The 10869-nt window shown below is 38.3% G+C and overlaps 2 protein-coding genes across 2 annotated transcripts in view; both read left to right on the top strand.

Annotated features, from left to right (window-relative positions):
- The first annotated feature begins 1215 nt into the window (after window positions 1-1215).
- On the top strand, window positions 1216-5264 carry LOC109474993 (small muscular protein-like). Its single transcript, XM_019775512.1, has 5 exons — window positions 1216-1462; window positions 3533-3595; window positions 4016-4138; window positions 4439-4559; window positions 5147-5264. Exons 1-5 carry the CDS (start codon window positions 1454-1456, stop codon window positions 5176-5178), a joined length of 348 nt encoding a protein of 115 aa, XP_019631071.1. The 5' UTR covers window positions 1216-1453; the 3' UTR covers window positions 5179-5264.
- A 1935-nt stretch (window positions 5265-7199) lies between these two features.
- The window catches only part of LOC109474617 (salivary glue protein Sgs-3-like), a 16340-nt gene continuing 12670 nt past the window's right edge, over window positions 7200-10869 (top strand). The window contains exon 1 of the mRNA XM_019774964.1: window positions 7200-7274. Coding sequence (XP_019630523.1) covers window positions 7200-7274 — 75 coding nt within the window. The remainder of the gene's footprint in view (window positions 7275-10869) is intronic.

Below are 10869 nucleotides of genomic sequence, written 5' to 3'. Positions count from 1 at the left end.
CAGAGGAATATGTTTATCACTTAAAGGCATCCAATTCAATGTTATAGCGGGTTTTCAAATACAATTTTCTGGTCATTCCTTAAATGTGATAAGTTGAACCAATCCTATCCCATTGCATACTGATATCTGTGAGGCAAAAATTCGACGCCACTGACCGATAACGGTTATTTGTTCTATAGACTGTTCTAGCTATCGATAAGCTACCCCCTCCCCCACAAAAATAAAAATAATGGAGAGACAAGTCACTTGTTTCGGGCTATTTTAAATGTTTAAAGGAAGGAAATGATGACAAAAAATTATTTGAGAAATGGCATTAAAGGCCAGTATCTGACAGATCTCTTCAACCAGAAGATGTATTTATTTTGCCATTCACTGAAATAGCATTCGATGCTTTTAATATATTGAAAGTGTATTGCAAATACATGCCCGGGGGCTAATTGCAGTTACAAACAACATAGAAAGAAAATACAGTGGTATGTGAGACTATATCTACGTCGAGCATTATACTATATTCTACAACATGCATGGTACTAGATTTACTGGGTTTGACTTCTTCTTTTTAGGCAGTGGAAGACAAATTTACCCACTTCTTCTATATGTTCGATTTATAAGGCTCACAACATTAAAGATAGAGATAGGTCAACATTCTCAACTGTCACCTCCAACTAACTCCATCATATGGTAGGGCTCTAGCCTCTACCAGGCTTCGTAAGGCGGCTGAAAAGAACAAAACATAGCCAAATAGACTGAGATAACATGCCTGAGGAGTTGGTCCGCTAGAGATTACAGTTTGCCGCACCCCTGGTATGTTATCTGTCTCTTTGGCCATGTTATACTTACCCTGGGTGCCAAACTAGTATCGGGCCGTTAGCCGTTTTCCTTCGGCAGACAAGAGCCCTTCGCCCGCCTATATCTAAATTATCGCTACGGGGGAGTTGAGCCCGATGGGATTGTTCGGCTCAGTACCAGTCTAGTGTCGCCTCTCTTAGCTGTAATAGGGCCGGACAAACTCCTCGGGCTCAACTCCCCCGTAGCGGTAATTTAGATAGGCGGGCGAAGGGCTCTTGTCTGCCGAAGGAAAACGTCTAACGGCCCGATACTAGTTTGGCACCCTGGGTATGCTGTACTCTTTCCAGCCGCCTCCCGAAGCTTAGTAGAGGCTAGTAGGACACGACATACGGTTAGGATAACGCTCACTAAAATAATCCAGTGAGCACCACCCTTCGGCCAGAACGTTTGGAATGTGGTCATGGAGGACATACTGCCTTGGAGGGAGACCTAATTTAGCCAATGACGCACTTGACTGTACCGGTGCCAGAGTCAACAACATACCGCCTACAAGCCTCGCACTGTTCGGTAGGGCTGCCTGGTGGGACCGAGGGTTTTGTGAATTACAAACGGAGGCTTTGTTTACAAGTTTATCGTCATTACGTCATTGCGTCACTGGGACGACATGAGCGGGGTAAGTGTCCACGTCGGTGCCGCTACAAATTCCGTCTCTCCAAGCAGAGGTTTGGATTATTTTTAGCGTGTTTATAGACTTCTTTTATCGGCTTTTCTATTTTTCACTGGCGCCTTTTTGTCGGGTTGGCGTAAAAAAGATACCAGTGCATAAAAGAAATCTTGATAAAAAAAGCCCCCCCCCCAAAAAAAAACATGCCAAAAATAAGCCAAAACCCAAACCTCTGCTTGGAGAGTAAGCGACCGTTGCCATTTAAAACGGTCCGTGCCATGTTGCATGCAGAATGGCAGACTTCAAGCGTACATTTGTTAGAACGCAATGTGCACATCATAATGGAAATATTCGTAGAGGATTAGGGTTTTGAGGTTAGGAGTTTTGACCCTGGTTCGAATCTGAACTTGTGCATTTCTTTATCATTTTCGCTAATATCTTTACTAAACTTTTACGACTTATATTGGCAATTAAAATGCTTTTTTTACGTTGTTAATGTTTGTGCCCCTCAGAGGTACACTCAATCATGACATTGAATTGACCGGTAAGAGATATGACAACGACGGTTTCAAATGACAACGACGGTTTACATAATACACATTTGTGTTAAGCCGGTTACAGAGACACATCTACATTACGTTTGCATGTGTTGGGAGAGTTAGTACGACCTACAAATTATTAGGTCTGTCACATTCGGCTATTTACTAAGCAGAGGCTACTAATAGGCTTCTTTTATAATTCTTTGCCGTTTTAGGCGTTTCGCTGGGCCTTCCATTTTGTTACTTTTCTTGAGGGGGAATGTAAACTGGAAAGTATGCTGACAAAACTGATAAAAATGCCGAAGAAACTTTCCCAACAAACCTAACGTCTGCTTGGAGAATAATTTCCCTGGTTACTACTATTATCGTCTACAGACGGTTTGGATCATAGAGGTTGTTTTGCGTTTTTTTCTCTCTACTTTTCTCTGCCTTGTACTTGAAACGTTTAATCCCAAATATTTTTTTTCTGCACAAAGTTGCTTTTGGCGTTCATAACAGTTAGGAAGGTTAGGAAGGTAATACTTTGCAGCAATGTGATCTTGGCACCCTTTCACAAGATGGAGACCGATATATATATATGGACTCTAGTACATTAAACTTTACTAGAGCAGCAAAAAAATAGCTATATATACTTTCATATATGTTTTCTACTCGGGTAGTTTTGGCAATCGAAGTTTAGACTACAAACCAATATGGCTTAATTTCCTAAAATGTAATTGCATGCATGTTTTTAATCTTTAATTAGTACCTATGTATGATAATAATGTTAAGACGCATAAAATGCACAATTCATGTGTCTGTGTAGAATAGCAGATGATGATGCTATTTATTTGAGTGTTTATTTATTATTTGCACGTATAAAAAGTTACATATTAATCAAACAATAACAATAAGAGAATATGCAGGGTAGGCCAGAAACCTAGGTGGGTTTTTAAAGGGCCTACCCCAAACAAAGGTAACTATGATACATGACAAAACATATTTGAATTAATTGATTAATTAAACAAAATCAAGACACAGAAATAATAACTGAAGTGTGTAAACTACTTTTTACATCTACAAAAAGAAATTGAACAAAAGTCTACATGTAATTCAGGTCGCTGATACAGAAATGAACTGATTAGATAATTAACATAAAAATTAACGATTAAAACAAATGATTGAAAACAAGGAAAACAAACAAATCAGATAGGTCTATGCCATTTTACAAGCGCTCCCACATTTGGCTTGCAATGTTTTAAAAATGTATAATTTTGGAATATTTCCAGATCACAATTTCACATTTTGGCTTCTGTGCACTTATGTTACTTGACTTAGTCGTATCAAGTCAAGTAATGGCTACAGAAAATGGTTTACCAGACATATTATAAACTAGTCTCTTTCCGTCTATCAACGAGTTCCACTCTACGATTTTTCTTGACAGATATGAGTTCTCGAACACCTTAATTCTTGATTGATAACTCTGGTATTTGAAGGTATGACTGCTTCCTGATCTTTTCTGAGCTGATTATGCATAATCTTTATACAATCTTTGTTCCAGAGAGCGTTGTCGACAACCGGGGTACCTAAAGGTTCCACCACAAAGAGTATCCAGGCCAGACAGGTATTATATTCCATTCTGTTGTATTGTATAAGTAGCAATGGTAAAGGAGGTGAAATATTGCAATCAAAATATGCGCTGTATTTAGAGAAAAGCAACATAAAACGAGGGATTACCGGCAGATATTTGTTGTATCAACGATTCTGTCTGTATGTTCACATGTAGTTAATGACCTTACGAAAGTCGCTGTACTTTTGTTGTATCAATAAATTTTCACATAAATATTGTAAGAAATCGCCGGAGCCATGAAAGCTAACATAGTATATTAGCTCCATTCCGAAACTGGGTTAAAGTATTGTAAAATACTTATTACATACGATAATTGAGCAGTTCTTTTAATTGTAAATATATCTGCTCCGAGGGTCAAGTAAAACACTTCTTAAACCTTGAACTTGAATGAATGACCTTACTGTCCTACCGCAGGCTAATATCAACGTAGCCGCCCTGTTACCTGGCGCCGCCCCTCCCCGTGCACGGTCACCCCAGCCGGGACGCACTGCGCAGGCGCCACGACCGCAGCCAGACGCAAAGTTTGAAAGTAAAAAGGTACGTCATCAGAGAGAGTAGCATGTGTATTGTTTTTAATCTGTAAAAATTTACATAATCGGCTTTTATTTGAATTAATAAACTACTGTTTCTCTCATTTCGTTAACCGTTGCAATTTAAGCCATACATTTTTTTGTCTATAGTAGGATTCGACAAGAATTCCAAGTGGCAATTTGGCTTCAGATAATATTTGTCACTTGTTAATTCATGACTCTTTATGTGGTGTCGTTTAAGCGATGTCTATTGTGTTTGTTTTTTCCTTATTTGCTTGTTTGTTTGTTTGTTTTGCTTGTTCTACAGCCTCCACCAGAGCATGCGGGGCCCAAGGTAAACTTGGATGAGTTACGCAACGTCAGACAAGACCTGAAGTTTGCCGCGATGCCCAAAGGCAAATCTTACGTACAGTTAGAGCACAACATAGGTAAGCTCTGCGTAACGGTGACATTGAACATTGACTCAGGTCACATAGAGAAGAAAACAAGAAACATTACTCACAGCTATGAAACGAATTTTCTTTTAGAGTTAGCAGGGGCAATATGGGAATTCACCAGTTTTCCATCCCCAGAATGCAATTCGAAAATAGGGGGTAACCCTCATTTGCATAGTACAGGAAGGCATCGGAATGATCCTGTTGACGTTAAACAGCTTGCTTTTCACTGTGTTTTGAGGTGTTGGGGCATTTTATGCTCAACATTAATATTAATCAAATTACTATGGGCCGAATCTGACAACAAATGGAGAATGAAGTTTTTGTGTTCTTTTCAACATGGAACATGTGTTTTGTAACGTTACAGCATCAGTATAGCGTTACCACTATAACGTTACAAACCACATATTCAAAAAAAAAATCTCTATTTGTTTTCAGATTCAATCCATAGTAATTGGGAATAGAAAGTGTGAATAGAAAAAGACTAGAACATATTGAAGTTAGCATCGCCCTGAACAAAACTGAAATTTTATGAATCGAGACCTTCTCAAAATATTATATGCATTTTTTTCTTCTTTCAGAATCTAGAGGTCCAGCGCACGAGGGTCAGTAGTGACAAGAAAGACACCGGTTGCTTTAGATGTACAGAATTCGCTGATGACGATGTGTCATTTAAATAATTGGCCACCTTGGTGACTTGAGTTGGACAATGCTAATAGGAATGGAATTGGTTTCAGTCATATTGTATCATGAGTTTTATCTTGAAAGTTCATCTGTGTTAGTATAAATCATTATGAAGAAAGTTTAAACTGTAATTTCCAACACAACAAATTGGACTCACCCAAATTTTCGACTGTACAACTCCAGTCTTTGTAAAGGATTGAGCAATCCACCGCTTCCGTGACGTTACGCAGATAAGACACGTGACTCCTTGAGCAGTGGATCATAGGTTGCAGAAAGTCTGTGGCGCCCCCGTCTCTGTATCATGGGTTGTTGTAACGGATAAGGTATTTTGTATTTTTAATTTAGGTCATTGGCGGTTATGCTTTAAATATTAAAAATATAATAAAATATTACGTTAAAAAGAAACCGTTTGCTTCAGATTTTGACGATCTTTGCAGATATCGTTGTCTGATTCGAATATTTGTTCGCTCAACGGAACATAACGCTGGGCTTCACGTATGGATCGCCAGATGTCGCTACTTCCGAATGGCAATATAATGTTCATCGTGATTGTTTTTTTTTTCGGCTCATAGCAGTTGAAGCCAAAAACTGTAATTAGTGACTTATGGGTCTAAGGCATAAGACTTATGATTGAAAAACAAATGCTGTAAATTATTATCAATAAGAAAAATCTATCTCGCAAGGCATCCACTGCAAAAAGAAAAGGAAAAAATCTGCATTAGGAAATATGTCTCAAATTGATGAATCATGTTTCATACTTAAATCATCATGCTATCAGTATGCTTAGGGATAGAGATACTACACTATGAGAACAATCAGAATGTTGGCATTGAAAATCCAGCTTTGTGGGACTAAAATTGGATGCCTTTCACATACTTGTCATTGATGCCACATTTAGTTAGGTATGTTTCTAAGATATTTTCGTATAATGTACAATACATAAGTTGCAACATGCTGGTACGTACCTATACTTCCTATCTGATAGTCTCGACTCATTTAATAACGCATATCGGAATACCGGAGCATTCATTTAAAACTCAAGTGTAGACATATTTGATTTCTGGACAAAATGTAGAAGTCCTTTCAAATTGGTAAATGTGAATTAAAATATAATCAAAGATACACCGCGTATTAACTTGTCATTTCTACGATTTGAACAAGTGGAAATCTGTATTAGAAAGAAGGTACTGCCTCGCCCGCTGCACGATACGTCACAGTTCGTTTACCTGTTCTAAAGAACATTCTAGAACGGTCAGTTAAAGAATAGAGATCATTTCAAAGTTTTCAAAGTAAGGTATGTCTGATTTTTGCTGCGTCTAGTTTTGTTGACACAGCATTACATGCTGTAATGGATGATTTAGTTGTGACATTAGATGAAGGTAGTACTGTATTAAAGGTTTATAAAAGGCTAACGCTACACAAACACACACTGCACTACGCACCCCTGTACAATATAAACGTCGATTGACCAGCATTCATTGCGGTAAACAAACTGTGACGTAATAATGGTATAAGTCCATTCACATGCCTCTGGGCGTCAGTCCTGGGTCACCGGCGGCCATACATTTGCTAAGTGTCTAGTGAATCGGATATTATCATGGTTTATTCGGTGGTTATCGCACTTGACCAGGGATTATCGTACCATACATACCTCGGAGCGGGGGCATTAACCCTTTTTAATAACCAGGGTTTGGGGGGGGGGGTATAGCCTTTTGATTGGTTGACGTCTTCAGGCTATGTGATAATGATTGATGATCAACAAGCGCTATTGACCTGTAAGAAAAAAGGGTCACTAGAACTAGAAAATCAACTCATCGACATATCACGCATCTTTGTGCCCAATGGCTACAATTATACATCATTATCTCTGTAACAAAGTCGACAATAGGACAAAAATGTAGGAACGGATTTTTTGTTTGGACTCCAACAGAAATTTTCGCATTTTTCGTCATGACTGGGAAGGCTCTACCCGTGTTTTTGCAAGGGCTGATCATCATCTTGGTTGCAGTCCCGTCATTTGAACAGGTAAGGGATTTTTTTAGGGGTAATGTTCCACTTCCACAATCGTCAACACATTTGCGTCATTCTTAGAGTGACTTCTGTTCCATTTGCTTATCTAAATATTAGTTGGATGCTATGAATTCTCTCTACATAATGCCACCAGACCTGAAGTGGCGAATGAGATTGAATTAAGCACAAAATTATATGTATCTAACTTGTACTCGACCTAAAAATGGTGACAACGTGTTAAACACGTATACCTGCGTCACACGTATTACAGAATAAAGGGTGCGGCTGAAATTGGGGTCTTTATTTATCTAAGACAGACACAAGTAACGATTTTCTAGATCAAAATCACCAAAGAAAAGCACGAAAAAAGTTCTTTATACTATGTGACAACAAATTGATATTTTCTGTTCCAACCGTCTGTTTTAACAGCGGAATATTTTCGAAAGTGTATTTTGTTTCTAATCTGATATGTTTTGCTTCACACAGTGAAGAAGCAAACGTTATTCCACACCTATATTATCTAAAAAGATATTTAACATTTTTTAAAGAAAAATGAAAAGCATTGACTGTAACTGTAGCAGTATATGGTGGCAAGAGCTCTCCTCACACACTTAGGATACTGTAAATTTACTCATTTTCGAAGGATTTTGAAATAAAAGTGGGACAAAACAATGCCTTTTTAATTTTGGGTCTCAGATTCGTTGCCTGTTCTCAGCCTTTAACAAATCCACGCGAAGATCACTGTGTCAACCCTCCTCACTCGGACAATCTGTATCAGTATATTCTGTAAATGGACAATGTATCTATGCATGAATTGCCAAAACCAATGTTATTGTAGAAACGTTACCGTACTACATAAAACGCATATATATGGTTTCATAGCAGGAAAGAACAACTGAAACCCACAGAAAATAGTAAATATACTAAAATATATGTATATGGCATACTAACTTCACGGATGACATAGCCTGGGTAGCAGAAAACCAATGCGTAGTAGTAGAAATGCACTTAGCCTTGTTGTCCTTATAAAATTAAAATGAAAATATCTGATGGAAAAAAGGTGTTCTAAAACAATAGCATAATCTACTTTTCCGATTTTTTGGCAATTTATGACCTATAATTACACTCCCATCAGCAGCTTATTGTGGTGGCGACATTCGTTGTCTTTTTGTTTGTTTATTTTATCTTTAAATGCAGAAAAGCATTGTGCTTGTGTTTTTAATTTATAATCATGATATTTGTAGCCGCTGGGGAAGTGTTTTCATAACTGCATTATAGAAAAGGCACTCAAAATTCATATCTAAATCATATTTACGCAAATGACCGGTGCAATGGCCAAGTAGGCATAATGTTTGCGTTACATTTGGCATGACGTGTCATAACAAAGTCTTTGAAAATCCACATACTCGTTTCTATCATTAGCAATTTGTTAATTGTATACTACTATAAACCAGAAATGGGCGTATGGTCAATAGAATCTAAAGACTAGTACCTTTCAACACTGACAACAGAATTGTATTCTTTCTATACAAAAACCTTCAATTTTTCTAATTTGTAACATTAAAGGTAGCCTTGATGCCATCCAATTTGTAACGGTTACCCCGAAAATGGGGGGTAGCCGTAACAAATCGGATGGCATCCAGGCTACATTGAAGGAGGCTGTAAGAAAAATATTGCGAGTAGATGTCAGAATATTGGAACGTCTGGGTTTGGGGAAAACTTGCAAAGTGACCTTGAAAATTTGACGACTCGTCAGACGGTGGTACAATTTATCTGTAACACATTCAGTACCTTTCCACGACCACCAACCAACCAACCAACTAACCGACCAACCAACCAACCAACTAACCGACCAACCAACCAACCAACTAAACAACCAACAAACATACGTTGGAATAAGGTCGACGAAGTCTGGCCATTTTAGAACACACCTGCAAAGTTCTATATATTTCTATATAAATCAAATTGAATCTGAGTCTAATTGACCCCGAGCACGCCTCGAACATTTCTTATCTTCTCCCGAACACAGGATAACCTACAGCCGAACCTCCCGTTTACACCCGAATGTCTTATCAGCATTAATATACTCGGATGACAACAGTCAGTTACAGGCGACGTCGTTTCCGACCTAGTCCTAACCATGGTTGGATGGAGTTGTGCAGTGGTCGGGAGGCCATGTTTGCCTATGTGTGACAGGAGCTTTAGTTATTCGGTCACGTAGACATAAGTGGAAGGCAGCACAAAACAATACACAGCCTGCCGATGCTATGACGCAGACACAAGACACTGGTACCGCCAGACACCAGTTTTCAAAGTGCCCCAGGCTCAATCTCACATTTCTAAATTTAGATGTAGTACGGCGCTAACCAAACTAGACTAGCAAGATAAAGTAGCCACTTAACTGTCAACGCCTGAACCAAACGTTTCTATTGTTGTAAAAAATGGATACACAATATTATATCTCCAAAAATAACTAATTCTCGCACCTTGTTTATTATTGCGCATTTCACGTCATATTTACAATACCACCCGTAAGGTCAAATGCAAACATACAGTTGAAAAAAAAAACACAAAATTTCAATGAAATACATGGACTAATACAACCCCATGTTGCTGTCCCAGTCCAGCCTAGCATATGTTAAAGACCAAATGAGACAAAAAAAGTAAAATACCTACAAATATTGGAAGTGTATATACAATATAGTCACTTGAAGTTTGTTCCAATCATAATGACTGAAAAATTGAGCTTGTACGGCCTTATAAAAGTGACTTTTTTGAGACTCTCTAGCAAGCTTCCCAATCGCCCACTTCGGTCATATCTTCACACGGTGGTAAAATCTGGCCTGCAAAGTTCCCACATGTCATAGAACCCGAACTGTGTTCGATCGTGTTCGATCTTGGCAATTCGAATCGAACCCGCGTTCTATTTCGGGGTCACCTGCGGTCATTTACTGTAAAGCGGCAAAACAAACCTTTCTACCTCCGTGCATTGCAACAGATAAAAAACAACACTTTTCTATAGATACAAACAGTTTCCTGGACAGTACATGTCCGCTATTATTTTTGGTGGACATGTAACATGTAGCGAAGCTACTGTCGTATCCTTGAGTGACCTTGAATACTGTAATGATTCTTTACACCAGTATGAATAACACAATGCACACTTTCTGGCGATATGACATGTCTCCAAAACTCGTTCAAACCTGGAAACATGGAGAGTCAAACATACCCCATTTACGGCTCAAAATGACTGTAACGGTTGTCCCGAAAATCGTGTTTTAGGGATTTTTGAAAAATGGCCTCTAATTTTGAATTATGGGTAATTTAGTGAAGAAAATAGTAAAAAAATGCTTATTTTTCACCAATATGTCGAACAAAAACTAGAACTTAAAAGCAGAAAATTAAAAATACCCTAAAACACGATTTTTTGTCTTATTCCTAGTCTGCGAAAAATATAAAAATCGGGGATCTGGGGTAATATACGTAGCCAGGTTTGAACGATGTTTGCCTAAAAACGTGACATGACCTGTGCTCGGAAACCCGAAAATAATCGTCTTTCTGAGCGAAATTTTAAAAAAATCATTGATTTAACATAAAAAGCTAACATTTA

The sequence above is a fragment of the Branchiostoma belcheri genome, unplaced genomic scaffold, assembly GCF_001625305.1.
Source record: "Branchiostoma belcheri isolate BF01 breed outbred unplaced genomic scaffold, Haploidv18h27 scaffold102, whole genome shotgun sequence".
Lineage (NCBI taxonomy): Eukaryota > Metazoa > Chordata > Leptocardii > Amphioxiformes > Branchiostomatidae > Branchiostoma > Branchiostoma belcheri.
Note: the sequence above shows the minus strand (reverse complement) of the source record. Positions and strands in the feature narration are given on the sequence as shown.